Source organism: Cervus elaphus, chromosome 3 (assembly GCF_910594005.1).
Source record: "Cervus elaphus chromosome 3, mCerEla1.1, whole genome shotgun sequence".
Lineage (NCBI taxonomy): Eukaryota > Metazoa > Chordata > Mammalia > Artiodactyla > Cervidae > Cervus > Cervus elaphus.
The window spans coordinates 55070684-55095140 of record NC_057817.1 but is presented as its reverse complement, the minus strand read 5'-3'; the positions used below and the strand labels follow the sequence as shown (position 1 = coordinate 55095140).

General features: G+C 43.2%; 1 protein-coding gene across 1 annotated transcript; it reads right to left on the bottom strand.

Moving 5' to 3' along the window:
- Positions 1 to 4779: 4779 nt before the first annotated feature.
- PYM1 (PYM homolog 1, exon junction complex associated factor) lies at positions 4780 to 21637 on the bottom strand. Its single transcript, XM_043890573.1, has 3 exons — positions 21552 to 21637; positions 6273 to 6366; positions 4780 to 5738 (listed from the first exon to the last, which is right to left on the bottom strand). The coding sequence occupies exons 1-3, from the start codon at positions 21583 to 21585 to the stop codon at positions 5255 to 5257; spliced, it is 612 nt and encodes a 203-aa protein (XP_043746508.1). The 5' UTR covers positions 21586 to 21637; the 3' UTR covers positions 4780 to 5254.
- Positions 21638 to 24457: the final 2820 nt, after the last annotated feature.

The window sequence follows — 24457 nt, the reverse complement described above, 5'->3', positions numbered from 1 at the left end:
TTGAAAAGCTTTACTGTTTCTTTTGAGAGAAGGCATTGCTGCTGCTGCTAAGTCGCTTCAGTCATGTCCGACTCTGTGCAACCCCATAGATGGCAGCCCACCAGGCTCCTCCATCCATTGGATTTTCCAGGCAAGGGTACTGGAGTAGGTTGCCATTGCCTTCTCCTGAGAGAGGGCATTACTGACCGAAAAAAGTATCCTCCCCACCCCAGCTTCTCTATCTTCCTCAATTTGTAGCACGAAGTGAGAGTTGGGGAAGGAAGGGAGATCTACATACCCCCATCCTGGAGTGCGTGGAGCCCAAAGAGAAAAGACTCTCTAGCTGAGTAAAGGTATCTGCTAATTTCAAAACAAGCTGGAGTCTTGGGACAAGATAACTTGCAAACAATGGCTCCCCACAATACCACCTAGTGGACAGTAAGAAACTAAGACATGGATTCGGAGCCTGTGAGGATACAAGACCAACCCTAAAATAATTCACTTCTGGATCCTGAGAGGAGAATCTTTGTTATTCACATATTAGGACAGAGGATTCATCTGCAAGGAGGAAAAAAAATGCTAAACAAATAGTAATATAGTTTCAGCATTAAAAAGAAAGCCAGGAGGCTTCCTGGGTGGTCCAGTGGTAAAGAATCCGCCTGCTAATGCAGGGGACATAGGTTTGATCCCTGGTGAGGGAAGATCCTACATGCCTCAGAGCAACTAAGCCCTTGCGCCACAATTATTAAGCCTGTGCTCTAGAGCCCAGGAGCTGCAACTGATGCGTCCAAGTGCCTCAACTACTGAAGCCCAAGTGCCTAGAGCCCTTGCTCTTTCACATGAAAAGCCACCTCAATGAGAAGCCTAGTCACCACAGATAGAGTAGCTCCTGCTCGTTGCAACAAGAGAAAAGCTCACACAGCAATGAAGACCCAGTACAGTAACAAGTAAATAAATAAACATCATATTAAAAAAGAAAGAAAGAAAGAAAGCCAAGGGCTAATGTACTTCGCCATAAGCTACAAGGGTCTTTGGGGAAATAATTAAACTAACATCCTTCTATCCTACCCATCCCAAGTATAAAAACCAGAAGGAAAGTGTGTGATGCCTGAGCCCCTCAGTATTAATTTTATCAGTGACTTTAAAATTTATTTCCTTGCAAACCAATGTAAGGAAAGTATCTTACATTCTAACCCAATGCTCAGATGAAACAAAATTATCATGAGATATATTTACTCTTGTTAGGCGTCAGTCTCTGCTCTTTTCTATTATATTCTATTTAAGAAAAAATACTGGCCACAAGTTTCTAAATTGATTTCATAACCCACTTACTTATGTACAAATTTAGAAAAATACAAACTTATGTACAAATTTTCATCCTATATCAAGTGATTAACACTGATTTTATATAAGGAAATGTGCTCTGGCAAAACTGAAAGCAAATTTACCACATACTTTTCATGCTGCCAAGCATTTGTACTTACTTGCTGTCCCCTACCTTTCTTGAGATGCTAGTCATGATCTTCTTTAAGATCTAACTCCACCATTTAGCCTCCCCATCCTCCACAGTCAGAATAGCTTCTTTCTTAGCTCTCCCTCAACTCATTACTGGTACCTCTACCACTGCACATTAGATTTGACTATACATGACTGGTGCAAAAGTAGTTGCAGTTTCAGACCATGAGTTTTAAATCATTATAGCTAGGCTCAAACACATTTTATTAATCAAAATAGGAATCATTACAATCAACACATTTTTGTCAATGAGAAATAAGTTTTTTATTCCTATAGTGTAAAAATCCACGCTTCGAGATTCAGTGAACTCTTGAAAAGCATTTTCTGCATGCTGCTGGTTGTGGAAACGTTTTCCCTGCAAAAAATTATGGAGATGCGTGAAGAAATGGTAGTTGGTTGGTGAGAGGTCAGATGAATATAATGGATGAGGTGAAACTTCGTAACCCAGTTTGTTCAAATTTTGAAGCACTGGTTGTGTGACGTGCAGTCGGGCATTGTTTTGGAGAAGAACTGGGCCTTTTCTGTTGACCGGTGCCAGCTGTAGGCTCTGTAGTTACCAGTGCATTTCATCAATTTGCTAAGCATGCTTCTCAGGTATAATGGTTTCACCAGGATTCAGAAAGATGTAGTGGATCAGACCAGCAGCAGACCACCAAAGAGTGACCATGACCTTTTTTTGGTGCAAGTTGAGCTTTGAGAAGTGCTTTGGAGCTTCTTCTCAATCCAACCACTGAGCTAGTTGTCCCTGGTTGTTGTATAAAATCCACTTTTTGCTGCATGTCATAATCCAACTGCGAAATGCTTAGCTGCTGTTATGTAGAATAAGAGAAGACACTTCAAAATGAATTTTTTTTTACTTGTGGTCACTCATGAGGCACCCACTTATCGAGCTTTTCCATCTTGCTCTCCAACTTGCTTCAAATGCCAAATGACCTCAGAATGGTCCATGTTGCATTCTTTGGCAACTTCTCATGTGGTTGAAAGAAGATCACCTTCGATGATCCTTTCATTTGGTCGTTGTCAACTTCTGATGGCCAGCCACTGCACTCCTCATCTTTGAGGCTCTCATCTCCTTTGCAAAACTTCTTGAACCACCACTGCACTATACGTTCGTTGGCAGTTCCTGAGTCAAATGTGTTGTTGGTGTTGCAAGTTATCTCGCTGCTTTATAACCCATTTTGAACTAGAAAATTGCTCGAATTTGCTTTTTGCCTAATATCATTTCTATAGTCTAAAATATATATAAAATAAACAAGTAATAAGTCATTAGCAAAAAAAATATAAAGTGAGAAATGCACATTAACATGATTATAACATAACCACATTTAAGAATGTATTCCAATATCAAACAGTAAAGTTCAACAATGTAAAAACCACAATTACATTTGCACCAACCTTAATACACTGTGCTCATAACTGCCTCTCTCTAAACTAGTCCAATGATTAAGATCCAACAAATAATCAAAATAAACTTTAACCAAACCAAAGATCCAGGATATTTAAAGGTTTACTGTGAGAAATCCTGTTGCAAAGCAAATAGCCTCTCCCTAATAATAGTTTTGAGAGCATAGGGACTTTCCGGGTTGCCTAGTGGTTAGGAGTCCAGGCTCTCACTGTCATGGCCTGGGTTCAATCCCTGCTCAGGCAACTGAGATTTCACAAGCCACGTGGCATGGCCAAAAAAAAAATTCTTAAAGTATAGATTCCTCTATAACCTATGAATTTACAAATCATCAAACACCTACTTATAAGTTAATTAAATCTTATTTAAAATCTTCATAACTGTGGGGGCCTTGGCTCAGAGGTTAAAGCGTCTGCTTGCAATGCGGGAGACCCGGGTTTGATCCCTGGGTTGGGAAGATCCGATGGACAAAGAAATGGCAACCCACTCCAGTATTCTTGCCTGGGAAATCCCACAGACGGAGGAGCCTGGTGGCCTACAGTCCACAGGGTCGCAAAGGGTCGGACACGACTGAGTGACTTCACTTTCACTTTACAAGGGCACTTGGGCTTTGGTCTCACACTGAGGTGGCCAGTCAAGTTCTCATTAACCTCTCAGGTGTGCAAGGCACAAATTTTCCCTCATCTTCTGTTTCTCCACAAGGCTTGTGGCTTCATTCGTTCAGCCAAATATTTGAGAATTCACTACATTAGGCATTGGGATGCAACGATAATAAACACAAGCCTAATGCTCCAGGAGCGCATGATCTAATGAGGAGGAGGACGGCTAACAAGAAAATAAGTGTGACAGCGTAATGTAATAAATGGCATTATAAACACTAAGGGTGGAGTGTTAAGGAAGGGAATTAAGACACCTAGAGGACTTCCCTGGTGGTCCGGTGATTAAGACTCTGGGTTTCCACTGCATGGGGTATGGGCTTGGCTCCTGGTCAGAGAACTAAGATCCTGGATGCAAAAAAAAAAAATACCCCTAAATTAATATTTGAGGGTAACGGAAGTCTTCCCAGGGAAGATAACATTTAGGCAGAGATCCAGAGGTTAAGAAAGAATTGATTAAAGAGAAGGGATCAGCAAGAGTATTCTTGGCAGAGGAGCTATCAGGGACAAAGGACTACGCTCAGAGAGAATATGGCTCATTCGATGAAGTGAAAGTAGTTCAGCGAATTGAAGCCATTTGACCAGGGTTAAGAAATGGCAAGAAATAAGGCCGGATTGAGTGGGACCTTAACAGTTAAGAACTTTTGAACTCTTCATATAGTTCATTAAGGCTGACTTCCCTTCTATTCTGGTAGTTGGCTAGAAAGATTGGGCTAAGTGAATGTGTGGAAATCAGAGGATATGTGAAAATTAAGTGACAGCTTAATTTCAGCTGTAAATTCCTCTTCTTATTTGCCCCACAATGCCATCTTGGGGTGGCATCTAACAAGGTAAAATTTCAAAAGAGCTGTCCTGGGACTTCCCTGGTGCTCCAGCGGTTAGGACTTGGTGCTCTCACTGCAGCGGGCCAGGCTCAATCCCTGATTGATGATTTTCAGAAATAAAGAGTAAGGGAGATACTAGGGCTCCATTGCTAGGCAGCACAATAATGATAATACATGCAAATTAATATCAAATTAAATTTGTTCTAAGTTACGTTTTATTATAACACTAATTTCTGTCCACTGAAGTCTGACACACATGTACCAAAGTCAGTGTTGCTAATTTGGTGATACATGTAATTTTTGAAAAGCAAAAAAGAACACTACTCTGAACACTTAGCTTCCTGTGCCCAAATGAAGAGGATAAAACAACTGCTAGAAGCTGAAAAGAAAAGAGACAAAGCAAGACATGTTGTCTACTTGAGTTTATTCTGTTCTTTTTAAAAAAAGGAAAAAAAAAAAAAAAAAAGAGGTGAGGGATGGAAGGGGAGATAACCCATAAACACTGTGAACAGGAACCAAGACTCCAAGACTTGGGCGTGCTCCCCCAGTCCTCAACCTCAGTTCTCCAAGAGACTCCCACCCACCCAATTTTCTTTTAAACAAGACACCCAAATCAGCAGCAAAGGTACCTGGGATAGTCACTGAGATCGTGAACACTGGGGATAGGAGAGAGAGAGAGAGAAGTCCAAAAAAACAGGAGTTAGGGACAAAAGGGAAGGAATGAGGGAGAGGCTAGGCTCTGGAGGACGGAGTCGGGCCATGAGAAGTGGAAGTGAGCCAGTCCGGGGACACCCCTGCCGGCTGCTGCTGCCCACGCTCCCCCGGACCCCAGAGAGCCCACGGTTTATTCTGCGGTCCATCCCCTAATCCCCAGGGCCTCACAGGCCCAGCTCCAAGTCCTCAAGCTCCTCCTCCAACGCCCTCCTCCTCGCTAGCTTCTCCAGCTGCTCTCTGCTGGGCTGGCTGATCTCTCCAGCCTGGATCCGCTGCTGCAGCTCTTCCACCTGCCGAAGCTTCTTCTTTAGGTTCTTTATCTTCTTGGCCTTCTCAGTGGTGGCAGCTGAGTCGGGCTGGTCTGAGGCGGCCGTAGGCGCTGCCCGGGAGGCCTGTGGGGCACTGGGGACCTGGGCTGTCTCTCCCAGGGACACCTTCTCAAGAGTCCGGCTCAAGGCCTCCGCCTCCCCTTTCTCTTGCTGCTGCCGCCTCTTCTCCTTCCTCTTCAGGTTGCGTTTGGCGGTCTTGGAGAGGGCGGGCTCACCGCCTTCAGGCCTGGATGCGGTGACGGAGGCAGTGGCCTCTGGGCTCAGGCCGGGGGGCAATTCTGGTTTACTCTTGAAAAACTTCACATACTTGTTCTCATACCTGTGGGGAACAGTGTCAAAGAATCACTGACTTTTCGGGTCCTTTTCCCAGCCTCATAATTTACATCACCCTTTTCATTTTCCTGCTGCCTTCCTCTCCCTCCAGGCCCTCCCCGACTTTCCTCAGCTCTGCAGATTGGAGGGTCCCTAGGTTTTGGGGGCTCCTGCAATGCAGGAGACTCAGGCTGATCCCCTGGAGAAGGGAATGGCAGTCCACTCCAGTATTCTTGCCTGGGAAATCCTATGGACAGAGGAGCCTGGCGGGCTACAGTCCACGGGGCCACAGAGAGTCAGACCGAGTGACTAACACGCATGTAAGTCCTAAAGCCCTGGATCTCTGAGTGCCGCTGACAGACTCTGCTGATCAGAGGCCCGAGAAACGGGGCCGTCAGTCGCCTGGTTACTCCTCCCTCACTCACCCCTGGGTCCCAGCCCCTCCTTCCATTTATTAGGATCTTGGGACCAGGAAATTCACATGTTCTTTCTTGCTGTATGGGGCCCATTAAATACCCCCGCCTCATGCCTAGCCACTCACACTGGGACCTCCTCCTGGGGCACATAGCCTTCTTTCACCCTCCGCTGCTTTCGCCAGGTCCCGTCAGGTCGCTGTGTTGAAGCGATGTACTTGCCTGAAATGGGAGAATTAAGTTGGACAGTTACTCTTAATTTTCAAATAGTTCCCAAGATGAAAGAATGCATGAGTGCACAGTTTCCCCGAGTCCCTTCCACCGAATGCACCCATTAAGGCCTTCTTTTCTCATATCAACCTTTACTCTCTATTTACTGAGTGCCTATACCCTGTATAACACACCATTCCTGCCCTCAGGGAGTTTCTATCTTTATAATCTAGTTGGCAAGACAGGGCAGACACAGAGGAAGTTTAAAAAAACACAAGCGACATGAGGACATCAAAAGACAGTACATGAATAAGAAGCCAGAAAAGGCAAAAACAAGAATCCTAAGAGGGAAAATAACCAGAGATGTTATAGAAAAGAAGTTTTACTATGGTGGATGGTTAAAAACATTGGTCAACTTTCAGGAATCCATACTGTAGATATAAAAGGACCAGCACACAAGGCTATATGCAAAGGATGCTCACATTATAAGAATCTTGCTATATTATTTAAATTAGCAAAAAGCTGAAAGCAACTTGAATGGCCATCAACAGAGGAGTGACCAAATAGATGTAGGTCATCGCAGGATATAACACCATGTTATTAAAAAAAAAAGTTAGATACAAATTAACTGACCTTGAATGGTATCCATGATATACTAAGTGAAAATGCAAGCTGCAGGCTGATATGTAGAGATCCTCAAACTTTTTTGTTTCAGAATCTCCCATACACTCTTATTTTGTAATATTATACATTTCATGATGACTTTTTTTTTAAAATCATAGCCATTAATGTTATCAGAAAACTCTTTACTGTGAAGCTGTTTTGCTCATAGTGGCAGATACAAGTTTTCCAAAATTCTAATTTCCACTTGACGGCTTGAATTTTATCACTGGCAATAAGCACTGTCAGTTGATTTCCATGAAACAACAGGCTCACTTCTTTCATTTACAGGAAAATGCCAATCAGATGCTCAGGTCTGAACTATAGTCTGTCAGTCTTTCTTTCAAGCAGAACAGAGTTCCATGAAAAGGCAGCTGGTTTAGCTCGCAAGCCAGACCACTGCGCCAGTGCTGTTTCCTGAGACATCATGTCCCTTCAGTGGGCAGCAGGGCCTCGAGTCTCCTCCCCGTTCAGCTCACAGAGAACAGCAACGAGAGGTGTAATTTTCAGTTACGGGTGAGTAAGTTCTGGGGCTATCAGGTACAGCATGGTGACTACAGACAGCGAAACTGAGTTATATACTCGAAAGTGGCTGTGAAGAGTTTCCATGCTCTCACCATAAATCAATGAAATGGTCATTATGAGAGGTAACGGTAATTATGAGAGGTAACGGTAAGTATGAGAGGTAACGGTAATTATGAGAGGTAACGGTCATTATGAGAGGTAACGGTAAGTATGAGAGGTAACGGTAATTATGTGTCCAACTGTTAACTGACCTTATTGTGGTAAAGCTTTCACAACGTATGTAGTGTATCAAATCAAATCACTGCATTGTACACCTATAACACTGTACATAATGTTTTATGTCATACCTCAATAATTCTGGAAAAATAATAGATAAAAAGATGTGCATTTAAGGGCCAGCCAGGGTTTAATCAAATTAATAATTTTTAAACTTTTGAAATAAAAAAAAATTTTTGGCCATGCCTCTGGGCATGCGGGATCTTAGTTTTCTGACCAGCGATCAAACCTGTGCTCCCTACAGTGGGAGCGTGGAGTTTTAACCACTGCACCGCCAGGCAAGTCCAAAATTAATAATTTTTATTGCATCATGAGGACATTCTTAAGTGACACTGGCATTATTTATTATAAGCATGTGGCAGTGAGGAACAGTGACGAGTACAGTGTTGGTTCCGCCACCCTGATTAGTGCTGAAGGGTCACAGTTTTACCCACCATGCCTTCTGTACCCTCAACCCAGGCAAAGAGGCAAATAGCATCTTAGTATATTATCAAAATAGCTGTGCTGGTAGACCAGTGGAAAGGGTCTTAGGGAATCTCCAAGGCTCCTGGACAACATTTTGAGAAGTGCTGGTGTAGAGGAGGCCCCCATTCCTGTGGGGGCAAGGACAGGCACTCAGAGGCCCATAGGGTTTGTGCGTAGGGACAGCGGGGAGGTGTGGAGGACACATACCAAGACTATCAAGACTTTAATGCTGGTGACCTCAAGAGGGGTAACCTGGGACAAGAGGTGGTAGAAACCATTAACCTTTAATAACGTAAGTTTTAAAAACACGTATTTATATCTTGTGTTACACATGGTGTTTTTTTTTTTTTTACTATAACTTCTGTTTTAAAAAGAGGAAGCAAGAAAGTAAAAATGATTAAAAAAATAAAAAGTCAAGTCTAGAGCCTCCCACATAGATTACACAAGTTATCTGTGTTCATAATGCAAATATCATTAATAAACTAAAACCAAAAAATGTGAAAGAAAAATGGGTAAGACTTCACAGGTAGGGGGGATGGAGAAAGAACAAACATGAGCCAAGAAAGGCTTGGACTGTGGGGATGCAAAGAACAGAAAACAGAGGCATACAGGAGAACCAGACAGTTCCTGCTGGGGAATACAAAGCTACGCTGAAAATTAAAAATAGGGCCATATCTCAGAAAGTCTTAAAAACAAGGTCAAGGAATTTGGAGTTTATCGGTGAATAAAAGAGGGACACTGAGCACATTGTTTGCGTAGCTCCAATAGTTCAGAGACAAAAATAAAAACTCCATAATGAGAAAACAGAGGCTCCACAGAGAGAGGATGGAGATTAGAGCTGGGCTTTGGAGAAAGAACCAAACTAAAGCAAATGAAAATGGAATGAGAATGGATTCTAAACAGAATTCTATTCTAAACCAAATTTCCAACATGGCAGTGTACAGGGCCTGGGCAGGAGATGGTGACTAGACCAGCCTGGCTGAATCAGGGCTGATGTAAAGTAAATGAGAGAATGTTCGGACTTCAAAGTGCCAGTTAAGGAGTTTAATATCTGGCACATGGCATGCATTCACTAAATAGCTGTCAAATGAATGAATCTTTTATCCAATGCAGAGTTTTAGGGCAATTAATCTGGCATGATGAAAAGATGAATTGTTAAGGGAAAACATTGGAAACTGGGGAAATCAGTTAGGAAAAAAAGACCGCAGTAATCCTGGCATGAGAAGAACTGGCTGAAAAAGGAAAGGAAGAGAACGATGCCAGATGTATTATCAAAGACACACCAGCACTCGGCAATTCACTGACGGGGGAGGGGCAAAGAGCTCTAAAGTCAAAGAACACACTCCGCTTCCTAATCCCAATCTCGGAAATGTAGCATGAGGAAACAGTCCCAACTGGAAAAAACAAAGAAAAAAGAGACAGTAGTCATGAAACCATGGCAGTATTTATAAATAGCAAAAAATTGAAAACAAACCACATCCAGTTATATAGGAATGGTTTACAATACAGCCAGTAAAAATGGTAATTTTAATCATTAATATGATGTAATGGAATGTAAAACATATATATACTATGATTTCTAATATTAAATGTTAGATTCATAAATTACAAAAAGAATGTGCAATATGAAAAGCTATGTTTGGTGACTGGATTATGAATAACTTTTCCTTTGAAAAATTCCCATTAATGTTGTTATATTGTGGGTTTTTAAAATCTCATTTTGGGTTTCAGATCTAAATGGCTTAAAGAATGAGTACACAAAGGAGGGTGAAATTATTTTTGACCAGGTGACTTACAAAGATTTTATGTAGGACAAAGCAACTTTGTGATCTTGGGAAGACAAGCAGGATTTAGACAGGTGGGGGTAGGGGTGTGGTTATGAGGAAAGAGAAGAAAGGGAAGTATTTCAGGCTTATAGGACAACATAAACAAGGGACAAGTTATTCCAGTCATTCACCTACCTAAATTTCTTCCTGGATTCCTGTTTCCCTCAGGATATTTGGATGAACATGAAACCACACACAAAAGCCTTGACCCTGGTCCAGCCAGTCTCCAGCCTCTAAGCCACTCCCTGCTCTGGCCACGAAAATAGTCACAAACCTCCCCCATGCCTTTATTCTCTATGTTCTTCCTTTGGGTTGGAATAGACTTTTCTTTATTCTTAATGACTACTGGTCTTTAAATTTTTCTGGGCTCCAAAATCACTGCAGATGGTGACTGCAGCCATGAAATTAAAAGACGCTTACTCCTTGGAAGGAAAGTTATGACCAACCTAGACAGAGTATTAAAAAGCAGAGACATCACTTTGTCAACAAAGGTCCATCTAGTCAAGGCTATGGTTTTTCCAGTGGTCATGTATGGATATGAGAGTTGGACTATAAAGAAAGCTGAGTGCCAAAAAACTGATGCTTTTGAACTGTGGTGTTGGAGAAGACTCTTGAGAGTCCCTTGGACTCCAAGGAGATCCAACCAGCCCATCCTAAAGGATATCAGTCCTGGGTGTTCATTGGAAGGACTGATGCTGAAGCTGAAACTCCAATACTTTGGCCACCTGATGCGAAGAGTTGACTCATTGGAAAAGACCCTGATGCTGGGAGGGATTGGGGGCAGGAGGAGAAGGGGACAACAGAGGATGAGATGGCTGGATGGTATCACCGACCTGATGGGCATGGGTTTGGGTAAACTCCGGGAGTTGGTGGTGGACAGGGAGGCCTGGGGTGTTGCGGTTCATGGGGTCGCGAAGAGTCTGACAGGACTGAGCACTGAACTGAACTGGTCTTTAAAGGTCAAGTTCAAGTATAAACTCTTCAGTGAAGTCTTTCCTGACCTTTCCATCCCAAACCCATTTAGAAGTGGCCCTTTGTGCACCCACAGCACCTGTTTTGGCCTTTTATCAGGATCTAGTGTTTAACATGATTTGTTTGCTTGCTTGAGAGCAGAAACTTTGCCTTTGATCTTTGAAGCACAGGGCCTGAACCATGGAAGACTGTAATCAGTTCAAATTCAAATCAATTCAAATAAATAAATAAATCTAAATATCATATTAGGGAACAGTAAGAATCCAGTATATTTTGGGCAAAAAACACATGTAATGGGAAGAGACTAGAAGTCAGTCAGTCAGAATATGAAAGATATCCACCTCCTCTTGAGCTTGAACTCCAGCTTCCTAATGTGAGAGAACAATGCAGGCCATTAAGGGAGTGGAGATGATCTGCTCAAAGCAGTGCTTTAAGAAGATTACCCTGAAAATGTGTAACATAAACTAAAGGCAGAGGGGAAAAAAACAACAGTTGCAATGTGAGAAGACTTGATTTCAATGGTCTGTATGGATGTTGAAAAGAAAATGAAAGAAAAATTTATTATAAAGAGTAAGACAGGATCTGAAGACTGCCAACCTTTGAATGAGAGGAAATCATTTCACTACAGTGGATTTAATCTGGTGCTTTTCACGTTTTCTTGTTATTTTTCACAACATATCTGTGGGTACACGGGCACACAGTAATAACATTCTTCACACGTGGATTTTAAATGTTTATTGGGTACCTGCTGTTGTGGCAGGCACTGTAACAGGAGCTAGGGATACAACAATGAATAAATAAAGCAAGCAAGGGTCTTGCCTTCTTGGAGCATTCATTCTAATGAAAAAGAAAGGTAAGAACACAAACTAACTGCAATATCACTCTTGAATGTGGGCAATTTGGAGGAGAATATAAACTACTGATTTACAGAAAACCCAAAGAAGACAGTTTTGTGAATGACTAATTCGACTCTAGACAGTGTTTTTACAAGGAATTAAGGAGAGACAGCTAGAAACATACATTTAAGTAAACTGCATAGAGATTACAGTTGAAGGCTTAAGACTAGTAAAGATGGAATGTGAGAAAAGATAGAGACAGAAACTTCTTGAACAGCCGTCCTAACTGGAAACCCTTGGAGATACAAACAGCCCATTATCACAACGGAGCACCTATTTTATGTTATCTTTGGTTTCCCTCCCTGGCCTTGATGGTACCCAAGTGAAGTGAAGTGTCCGACTCTTTGCGACTCCGTGGGCTACACAGCCGTGGAATTCTTTAGCCCGGAATACTGGAGTGGGCAGTCTTCCCCTTCTCCAGGGGATCTTTCAAAGGTAAAGTCAAAAAGGAACGAGAGACTTACAGATTCCTAAACCTAGAAATAAAAACCATGGGCAGAATTATCAAGATTCTTAGGTAGCATCTTTTCTTTTTTTTAAGTATTTATTTACTTTTATTTATTTAATTTGGCTTTGTGGGTTAGTTGTGGTATGTGGATCTAGTTCCCTTACCAGGGATCAAACTCAGACCCCCTGCAGTGGAAGTGCAGCGTCTTAACCACTGGACTGCATGCAACAGTGCCCTCAGGAGGCATCTTTGAGAGAACCAAAAACAAAGAGGTTAGAGACTGCTACCCTCAGAACCTTGTACATTTTGTTATTTCCTCACATCTCCTATTTTGTAATCCTCAATCTGTTTCCTTAAATTGAAAAGGGCCTAGTTTTCGGGGTGGCAGGAAGACAGTGAAGATACGACACAGAAGGCTTCAAAGAACTCCAAGGGGTGACATGGAAGTGACTGTTAAAGGTGTGTCGAAGCCCTGGTGCCTGCTTCAGAGTTAAGATCAGGGTTACAGATCTGAGCCTGAGGATGACCTCGGGGCCACCAATTTTAAGATTCAGGTGTGGTTCCTAACATAGAATATTAAAACAGAAGACCTAGTTTGGAGGAGTGACTCCAGAAAAACAGTCCTGATTATTTCCCTCAAGAAAGAAAAGGTGTCAGCAGCACCAGGAAGTAATCCCAGAAAAGAAAGACTGGGACAGGACTATTGCATGGAGACCAAGGGTCTGAGGTTAGGCCAGGTGATTAACAGTATTAAATACTACAAAGGGATTAAGGAAAAGAAGAACTGAGAAGAAAAAGGTTATCAATTTTGGCAATTTGGAAATCCCTAATTATGTTAAAGAATACAACTTCAGAAAAGTAAAGTGGTCAGAAGTGAGACTATAAATTAATTAAATGCAGTAAACATTTATTGAAAGCCTCCTATGAGAAAAATCCTCTACTAAATGCTATGGAAATTATCAAGATCAGTAAATTGGCCACCACTTTCAAGAAATTTACAGTTTATGTAAGGAGAAGGGTGGACAAGTTAGGTAAACAAAGAATAAGATAAAAATATAAATGTCTTGGGACTTCCCTGGAAGTCTGGTGGTTAAGACTCCCCTCTCCCAAGCAGGGGTCATGGATTTGATCTCTGGTTGGAGAACCAAGATCCCAAATGCTGCATGGTTCTGCCAAAAATACATAGATATAGATATATATGAATGTTTCAGGCATCCCTGAGAGACACTGATACACACTAATAGAAGACTTCAAGAGAATAAATAACCACACCCTATTTGATGGGGGAAGGTGACACAAAATTAGGAAAAACTCAGGGACTTGACCTCAAAGACTATGTAATAGTAGTTAATAATAACAACAGTAAATCAGTGGCTGATAATTGTGTAGGCAGAGAAAGAAAGGGCATTCTAAGAATAACAACAAGCGAAACTACGGCAGTGTAGGGACTTCTCTGGTGGTCCAGTGGCCGATCCTCTGCACTCCCGATGCAGAGGACACAAGTCTGGTCCCTGCTCAGGGAAACAGATCCCACATGCCACACCTAAGCGTTTGAAAGCCGCAACCAAGACCCAGTGCAGCCAAATAAACAAATGTGAGTAAATCAATAAGAGAACCTTTCAAAAGCAACACAATTTTTTCAAGTATTTATTTATCTGACAGAGCTGGATCTCAGCTGTGGCATGTGGGATCTAATTCACTGACCAGGGATCGAACATGGGGCCCCTCCATTGGGAACTCGGACTCTTAGCCATTGGACAACCAAGGAAGTCCCCAAAGCAACACAATTAAAAAAAAAAAAATGATGGCAGTGTAAAACTCACAGTATGTTGAGAACAATTAGGAAAGAACATTAGGAAGTGGCCAGAATACACCAGGAATTTTACATATACTACTGCACTGATTCTACACAGTAAGTAGATTATCATCATCTGCAGCTGAGGAAACAAAGTCCTCAAGAGATCCAAGATATGATTAAGATCACACAGGCAGCATGTATTAATACGTGCAATCTGACCTCAGTTCTGATGTGATCACCCATCAGCTTACTGATCTGCAGCTCACACACCAGCACACCGCCCTCTCCCCTGCTTTACACCACACCACTCAGTGTCACTGGAGGATTTGAGCAGAGACATGGTATGTGACGGGCTTCCCTTGTGGCTCAGCTGGTAAGGAATCCGCCTGCAATGCGGGAGACCTGGGTTCGATCCCTGGGTTGGGAAGATCCCCTGGAGAAGGGAAAGGCTACCCACTGCAGTATTCTGGCGTGGAGAATTCCATGGATAGTCCACGGGGTCACAAACAGTCAGACACAACTGAGCGACTTTCACAAGAATAGTATGTGATGATACTGTATTGAAAAGTGGTTTGTGCTCATACCAGAGGAGTATCTTTAATGTAAGAGCAAACAGGCTATATGTTAATTTGATAGCCAATTCCAGAAAGAATATAGCAGCTACCCTTTATTAAGTGCTTGCTTCATGCCAATTAATATAAACATTCAGTATTTATATTAATTTGCCCAAACTTACAATGTCAGGAAACTGCAGAATTCAAATCCAAGCTGTGGGTTCTGAAGGCTATGCTTTTTACACTACTATTGTGTTATAAGTGAAAAAGAATACCAGAAAGTTCAACCTCACTAGTAATCAAAGGAAATAAAAATTAAAACAATAAAATATTATTTTAACCTATCAAAGCAGTAGAATTTTTTTTTTTTTAGCAGTAGAATTTTTAAAGATGAGAATTCCAATGTAGTCAAAGAAGTGCTGAAACCAGTATTTTCACATATTGTCAATGGTAAAATACTTTAGAAAGCAATCTAAGCAAGAGAATAAAGTAGTCCTAACATTTAGCAGCATTTCCATAAAATATCATTATATATAACACTACTTTTGTAAGATATTAACAAGGGTTACCCCCCAAAATTTGTTAAGTTTGAGAAATTATGGGTTAAACACAGGAAAAAAATTTTTTTTGTTCTTATCAACAAAGACTTAAACACATTATGTTCTTATTCATGTGAATATTCTGATGGGAATATGGTTTAGTGTTTCCCAAATTTATTTGACCACAGGAACCTTATTTTTATTTTAGCCTTTTATTTTATGGCACATCTCAGAGGACTACTAAGTATTCTGAGAGTTACATCCTGGAAAGCATAGCCATTCAGTATGATCCAAATTATGTTAAACAGAGAATGCTTTATATGTGCATAGGAAGAAAAACTAAAAGGAAATATTAACTGTAGTCATCTTGGAATTGCCAAACATGCATGTGACTTATACTTAACACTAGTTATGAAAATATTTTCCAAGTTTTCTATAATCAATATGAATTCTATAATTAATTAAAAATAAATAAAAGTTTGTACCCTCTAATCCAGTAAGTCTATCTCTGAGAAATCTATCCTAAGAAAAAATCCTAAATGCAGACAAAAACATTCATCGACTTATTGTAACGAAACTTCTATAAACAATCTGGAAGTCCAATAACAGAAAAAAGGTTAAGAGAGGGTGCATGCTCAAACAATAAAACACTCTGCCAGTATTTTGAAAGATGTTTACAAAGAGTTTTTAATAGCAAGGAAAAATATTTCTGTCATGAGGTTAAATGAAAAGGTAACACATAAAAACGTAAATACCGTATGATTAAAAAATGTTCTTAAAGTGCACAGAAAAATAAAGATCAGAAGGGTATATGCCAAATTTAACAGTTGACAAATTATACTGAACAAACATTACATAATTAAACTGCACTTGAGCAGTAATATGGTAACCGTGTGTCAGATGAGAGGGGGAGGGGGAGGGGGGCAGAGCAACTGCTTAGGAGGTCATGGCAGTATCTGCAGGATAAAGGAAACTAGAATTCTATCAGGCAGTTAGACTGACCCAAGTACCCTGCTTGACACTTTGCACGTGTAATCTCTTCTAAGCCCGACCTCACATAACTAACAGTCACAGAGCCGCTCCTCGGGTACCGGCCGCCTGCTTCCTCAGGACCTAGGTGCTTTCTTAGGAGTTCCCTGGTGGCTCAGACGGTATAAAGCGTCTGCTTACAATGTGGGAGACCCGGGTTTGATCCCTGAGTCAGGAAGATCCCCTGGAGAAGGAAATGGCAATCCGCTCCAGTACTCTTGCCTGGAAAATCCCATGGACACAAGAGCCTGGTAGGCTACAGTCCATAGGGTCACAAAGAGTCAGACTTGACTGAGCGACTTCACTTTCTTTCTTTCTTTTCTATGTGCTAGACATGTACATTATTTCATTTAAATGTTAATTAATTCTCACAATAATCCTATAATGTAGGAGTTACTATTCCTATTTCACTGATAAGAAAACTAAGTCTTGGATTCCCTAGGTTTAAAATTCCCAGGCCATATAGTTAACAAATATTGAAGATGGAATAATGGTAATAGCAGCAGGAGGAGAAAAATGATACTTTGATTGGGGGGTGGGATTGAAAGACAATGCGAAAATAACACTCCAGTTACATTTGTTGATAATAACAAAAACATCTAGTGCTCTGATCTTGGTTTCCTACATCATTCTTTAAAAAGAACAAGGGTTCCTTGAAGAAATAGACGATTTTAGGTCTGGGACAGGAAATATACAAGATGAGCCTGGAGCACCTTCTAGTGCCAAAAAAGCAGCACTAAAAAAAAAAAAACAAAAAAACCCAAAACAACAAAAACCTACACTGATGAGGGTATGTCAAAGGGACACAGGGCCAACTAAAAGAGCTCTCAATGTTCAAAGCTGGAACATCTGAACAGTAAAATAAGTAAAATAACCCAAAGTCCATATTGATAACAAATAAATTCAGTTCAGTTCAGTCACTCAGTTGTGTCTGACTCTTTGCAACCCCATGGACTGCAACACACCAGGCTTTCCTGTCCATCAATAAATTACTGAATAAATATATGGTGGAGAAGAGAAAAATCTCCTGTGCAGATGAATTCCAAACAACGTGTATAAGTATTACATCCTTAAGGAAGGGAGTGTAACTCTTTAGGTGTGGGCTGTGGATAGTGACTTTCTTCTGAAGAGTACAGAACAGAAAGGAGAAGGGACAAAAGTGACTTCACAGCAGAGAAATCTTACAAGTACCACCTGGGAGGGAAACCACAGTAACTATCAAGAGTAAAAAGAATCTATGTGATACTATGTAACTTCAATATGATATGATGAAAGTGTCACTTTACTTCTATGGTCCTTCCCTAAAAAGCACTTAATACCGGTCTAATCATGAGAAAAACATCAAATTCCTACAGAGGGAATCCTACAAAAATACCTGATCAATACGCCTCAAAATTGTCAAGGTCATCAAAAACAAGAAAAGTCTGAGAATCTCTCAGAGCTGAAGGTGACATGAGAACTAAATCTAATAAGGGATCCTGGAACAGAAAAAAAAAAAAAAGGTAAAAACTGAGAAAATCTGAGTAATGTATGGGCCTTAGTTTATAATGTTTCCCTGGTAGCTCAGATGGTAAAGAATCTGCCTGCAATGCAGGAGACCCCAGTTTGATTCCCGGGTTGGGAAGATCTGCTGGAGAAGGGATAGGCTCCCCACTCCAGTATTCTTGGGCTTCCCTGGTGGCTCAGCTGATGAAGAATCCGCCTGCAATGCAGGAGACCTGGGTTTGATCCATGGGTTGGAATACTGGTTCATTAACTGCAATAATGATCTCATACTAATGTATGATGTTAATAACGGGAAACTGAGTTTAAGGTATATAGGAATTGTATCATTTTCTCAATTTTTCTATAAATCTAAAACTGCTCTAAAAATAGTCTATTTAAAATTTTAAAAGGGAGAAAGAAAGAGAGAAATGATGTAATGAGTACATCTTAGGTTGGCTAGAACAATGGTGCCTTTAGCAGAAATAAGGAAGGAAAAACTGATAATGATTTTGGTCAGACTGGATTTAAGGTCTGACAGTATATCCAAGAATAAAAGCTACTCACTGAACAATTAGAAAAGGGAACTGACAACCCAGGAGAGAAGTTGGTGCTAGAAAGAAGCCACTGCAAAGACTTAAGTAACAGGGAACGTCCTGGCAGGCCAGTGGTTAGGAGATTCATTCGGCACTTTCACTGCTGTGACCTGGGTTCAATCCCTGGTCAGGGAACTAAGATTCCGAAAGCCGTGAGGCCAAAAAAGAAAAAAAAAGTTAAGGAACAAGTAAGCAGTAAGGAAATGGAAATAGTATGTGTGAACCTGATATTCAAATCAGGCTATGAACAGGAAGGAAACAGAAATAACAGACCTTAACTTCTCAATGAAATAGAAAGTGAGGCCATTTGCCACAAGAAGGGAAAGTCACAGAGAGCTGAGAAAGGTAGGGGAAATAGCCACGTTAGGATGTAAGCATATGGAGAAAGAAGAACTGGATGCAACTTCCCTGGTGATCCAGCCACTAAGACTCTGTGTTCCTAAGGCAGAAGGCCCAGGTTTGATCCCTGGTCAGGAAACTAGAATCCACATGCGGCCACTAAAAGTCTGCATGCCACAACTAAAGACTGGGAGCAGCCAAATAAATTTTAAAAAAAAAATTTTTTTAATAGAAGAATTGGAGAAAATCCATGACCTTGGCAGAAGTTAACATTGTTATATTATACCGAATGTGCTACTGTCCATGCCTTTTCTCTAGCCATGCGCTGTGGCCTAGAAGCAGAAGCCAAGAAAAAATTTGATGGGTATGATTCAAGATAACAGAAGTGCTTGCTTAGTACAGAAGATCAAAATGAATGAAGAAAGCAAAGAGGATAGTGACTGGTCACAGAGGTCCATCAGGGCAGCATCACAAGTAGTCACAATGGAGACTTCCCCGGTGGCGCAGTGGATAAGAGTCCATCTGCCAGTGCGAGGGACAGCAGTTGGATCCCTGGTCCAGGAAAATCCCACGTGATGGCCAGCAACCAAGCGCACGCGGCCCGACTACAGAGCCCGAGTGCTGCCAGCCTCTGGCGCCTGTGCGCAGAGCCTGTGCTCCACCACAAGGAGAAGCCCGAGCACCGAGGACGAGCCCCTGCTCCCAGCGAGAGAACGCCATGCGCAACAAGAGACCCAGCTCAACCAAAAGTTAGTTAATTTTTCAAAAACTAAAAAAAAAAAAGAAACAGTAGTCATAAAGGTGCTGGTAGACTCAATGAAATGAAATGGAAAAGAGGTCAAGGACCAGAGAAACTAAGGAGCGCAAAAAGCTGACTCTATGGGTTTGTGGAAGTAAAAAAGGTGACTGAGTCAGGAAGCTGAAACAAGTGATGGGGAGCTCTGGCGCTGGTGGTGGTCTGTGAGGTAAGATATGTAGCAGGTCCAGATGGCAGTGGTTCTGATGTGTAGCTGGCTTAAAAATTCAAAGGAAAATCAATAATCTCACGTTGAGGAATTATAAAAGTATTGCAGGGACTTCCCTGTTGGTCTAGGGGTTAAAAGTCCGCCTTGCAAGGCAGAGGACACAGGTTCAATCCCTGGTAGGGGAACTAAGTCTGCGTGACCAAACGGAAGATTTTACATGACACAACAAAAACCCCCCTGTGTGGATGCAGCCAAATAAATAATAAATGTGCATCCTTAAGTGTCCCATAGATGCTGAGCGGAGACACTGAGAAACAGAATGGAACGATATGATACGTCTCGTCCTTGTGGGCAGCGGACGTTGGCCCTGAAGTTTTAGAGAAAATGCCACAATTACTTGGCAACATCTTCCAGAATTACAGTGACAGGGGTAGATCAATGACCTGGAAACAGCAAGGGAAAGCAAAACAGCAGCGTGACTCCTCCTCTTCTACACGGTCACATGAGAACAGAAGACGCCTCTTGGGGGGGGAAGGTGAGATGCCATATCCGAATTTTCATTAAATCAGTTTAAAGAAAAGTTAGTAAGTAGAAATGTACTGCACAATGAGTAATATTTTCAAAGCACACATCAAAAGAGGCAAATTGAAGAAGTACCTACTATGTAGAGAGCAAGAGAAGTTGTACCACTTTGAAAGGTGATGTTGCAGAGAAGTAGCAGAGACTTGGGTTGTCATTAGATACCATATTAGAGGTGGGTTGAGAAGTAACATGGAAAACAAGAAAAGCAAGAGGCATAAAAGGTATATTTTAAAACAGACTGCATGTACCAAAGTACACACACACACTCACTTCTATAGAATACAAATACACAATGAGGACTACAAAAAACAGTAACTCCTTGCCTTGCACAGCATTTTATAAATCGCTTTCACATATACTATCTTATTCGACTGTCACTGAATAGATACGCACATTTTTCCTAAAGATGAGGAGATGAGGACGGGGCACAGAAAAAATGAAAATCCTGATTCCCAGTTTTCAACGTATCAACCTCACATACATAGCAGACACTTCAGCATCTCAATCAGCCAGGTTGGAACATCTTCTCTGACCAGAAGAAACAGTGGGTTCTATAAACTTGTCAGAGGACTTCAGAGGCCACTAGACACCTTCTCGTTTACCTTCCACCACCTCAGATCCCTCAACTCTTATCACCATCACCAGAGAAGGTACCGAAGGGTGACGGGTGGTGTCATCAAAGAGAGAACTCCAGCTGAAAGTTGTATTAGGTTCCTCTTCCCCTCACACCTCTGGACCTCAGTGACCCAACAACTAAGATGAGGAAGAGTGGAAAAAGAACTATGTAGCAATGAGGAGGTCTCCAACAGATACATCTTCGATAAACAGTATTTAAACGGGGCTCCGGTAGAGGAGAAAGCATGTACACTGAGAGATGGGGGAGGGGAAAAGGGGGGATCAGGAATTGGAGGGAATTGAGAGTGCAGGCGCCCCCAAGGCTGAAGAACCCAAAAGAGATATGGGAGCTCCAACTGCTGGAGAAAAGCTAAGGGCCCGAGAGGGTCCTGGATCAAGGACCAGCACTGAAGGACCCCAGGGCTTGGGTGACCGGAAGCGGAGACCCCCAAACAAGAGACCAGAAGGGGGCGCAGGTGACAGCCCGTAGGAGAGAATGAATGGGGAAGGCGGTCCGGAGGGCGGGGCAAAGGAGGGGCCCCGGTATGGGCGGGGCACAGACCCCTTTCTAAGTCCGAACCCCTGCCCCGAGAGCCCGGGGAGAAGCGGCTCCGCGACTCCCGCACTCACCGCCGGTCTCGTCAGTTACATAGGGAGTCGCCATCTTGAAAACGCAAACCACTTCCGGCGTGAGCGGGCTGGGGTCCCGCCCCCCTCCCCACCGGAAGTGGAGTCCAGATCGTAACAAGCCACCATTTTAGTCTTAAAGGGAGAGTACACCATTTGGTGGACAGAAGTGAAGGAGGCGGAAAGAAGCTGAAGACTAAAATAAAATAGGAGCCGTAGCCTCTTTTACTGCCATTGATGCCAGTATTGAGCGCCTGCTGCGTATATAGCAGTTCTCTGAGCGCCGAGAGGAGTTCCGAGGCACAGCCCCTACCCTTGCAGGCAGTCTTCGTCTGTCTAGGACCTGCGGGAGAAAAGGGGGCAAGGCCCACCTGCCTCCAGAAGGCGGGGGAGGGGGAAGGCTAGTAAACGAGGAAAAGAAGGATATTCAGGTCCTGGCCTGCGCCCAGGTTCCAGAGCCGCCTGGGGATACGGGGCGGGGGAGGCAAGCTCCGGGAACGCACCGGGGCGCACCAGTGTTGGGGGCGAACGCAAGACCCCAACTGACCCTCTCTTAGAAGGTGGGGAGGTAGAAATCGCGCGCCGATTGCCCTTGGCCGCTCAGCTCAACCCTCCCGAGAGAGACGCGCGAGAGGGACGTGCAAGGCCGAGGGCGCTGCCTGTCGGTCATTTGTCCCCGCAGCTACAGGGTTGCCGGCGACTTCTACGGCTGAGAAGGCGCGGCGGGCGGGCGGGGCGGACAGCCCGGACCTGGCCCTGCCCCTGGGGCGGCCCCAGGGACTCGGGCGGCGAAGTGACGACGGTCCAAGTTTGCTCAGGCCTTCGACCCGGGAGCCTCCTCGGGCTCGCCCCAGGGTCAGAGGGTGAGGTGAAGGCTGCTGGGCGGACCCAATTAGTAGTCTAATTAACCTCGGCCACGTCTCAGTGCTCTGGGGATCCAACTCCGGGCAAAACGCCAACAATCTGAGCCGTACGGTCGCTCCCTTTGCAGCCCTGCCCGGCCCCGTGTCTGCCTTTTCTTTAGGAACCCAAATGTTCTCCCGCCCCCGCTGTTTGCGGCAGCTCTGGTTCCTTCTGGGCTAAGTCCTGCTAAACTCGTTTCCCCCGCAGCTTGGGAGGGGCCGGCTACAGGTTCCCCTCCTGCTCAGGTGTCTGCCCTGCCCTCCCCCACCCGCCGTGTTGTTTTTTCCTCATCAACAGTTTTATCTTCCTCCAGATACCCACTTGGGCCTAGGTTAATGTCCAACAGAAAAAGTGACCACCTCCAACACTAGGCTGCATGTCCCACTTAAAAAAAAAAAAGACAAAAAACCCAGCTGAGAGCAATGGCTGACTAGGAATTTACTAAAGCTTTGAAATGAAGCTTCAGAAGTTTTATGGGGTCACAGCTTGCCTTCTCTCCCATACTCCACCTTCCTGACTTCCACCAGAGGCCCAGCTCTGAAAATCTCAAAAAGACTCGTGTAAAAACTGATATGCATTCAACACGTAGTCATTGCAAGTGTTCCAACACTGCCGTCCTTAACCCTTGCTCTTCTTTCACCGCCCGTGCTTCAGCCCTGCGGGATCTCCTTTTCATAACCCTGTTACTAATGATTAAAGGTAAGGGTGAGATGAAGTCTCTTAAAAACTAGAGGAATGCATTGTTCCGGCCTGTACTATCTGAGGAGTACTTTATGCAAGAATCAGTCCTAAAGTGGCTCCAGTTGACCACCCAACCCTAGGCCCCCCACTGTGCCCTCAGACATCCTGTCTCAGCTCTGGGACTGACAGGAAGTGAAACTCAATTGTCTGCATAGCAGACCTGCTTGGGACCCAGCCCTGAACCCCGGATGTGCCACCTCCCCCGCCCCCCCAGGAGGAAGAAGAGAACGGAGAGGCTGGGGAGAACAAGGCTGTTGTTTTTTCCTTTCCCTTTGTTCGTTGCGGTTTCTTTCTTTCTGATTTTTATGCTGTGGTTGATTAAAGAAATGAGCACCTGGAGCTGTAGGCATCAGAAGCCTCCTCCTTAGATGTTTCTTGGCCTTTCTTCCTCTCACCCCCACCAGTAAGTTACTGGGGTATGATGGAGCACAGATCTTGAAGACAACTCAAGCCCAGAGTATAATTGATTCCATCTTGTTCTTTATTAGAGGCGTCATCTCATGCCCCACTTTGAAGTCTCAAAAAAATGTCTTAAAAGGAATATCTTTAACTTCGTGTAGGAACATAGCTGAGCATGACTGAAAAACAGACGTACATAGGGTGCTAGCACTACCAATGTTACTTGCGAGGAAAGCTGGGCTCCTTGAGGATTAGTATCATGCCAGGATTCCTAGGTGAGGGGCACAGGGGCATAGAACTGATTGGAAGAGGGGCTGGGGGGCCTGTTCTTACATCATTCAGGATGGCTGACACACATACCCATGCTCTTTGGGGCAGTCCCTAAGCTGGGCTATCGATGTCTTTGGCTGTCCTGCAAAACAAAGTACCGGACCTGATGTATAATAATCCTTCAAAAGTGCTTATGATTCCATGACTAAGGAGATCATGTAGGAAGGGGAGACGAAGGATAGGGAGTGGCAAGGTTCTTGTCTTTTTAAGGTCAGAGGGGAGACAGGAGCAGAGAGACAGGCCGTCTCCACTCCCTACCTCAGATCTCCAGTTCAGATGCAACAATAATACTCCAAACCCTATTACTCAGCAGCTATATTTCTGACAAAAATGGAGGGTTCTTTTCCAAGTCTCAAAAGTCAAGAGCTGCTTAGATCCCTGTTTCCACTAGAGGGCCTCATGTATTCATTCCTTCTCCTTTCCAACCCCCACCAAAAATATGTGTATATTACACGTGTGTATATGTGTACTTACACGCGCAACACACACACAACACCCAAATACACCCTTCCAATCAGAGCTCCCCCCTCCCCACC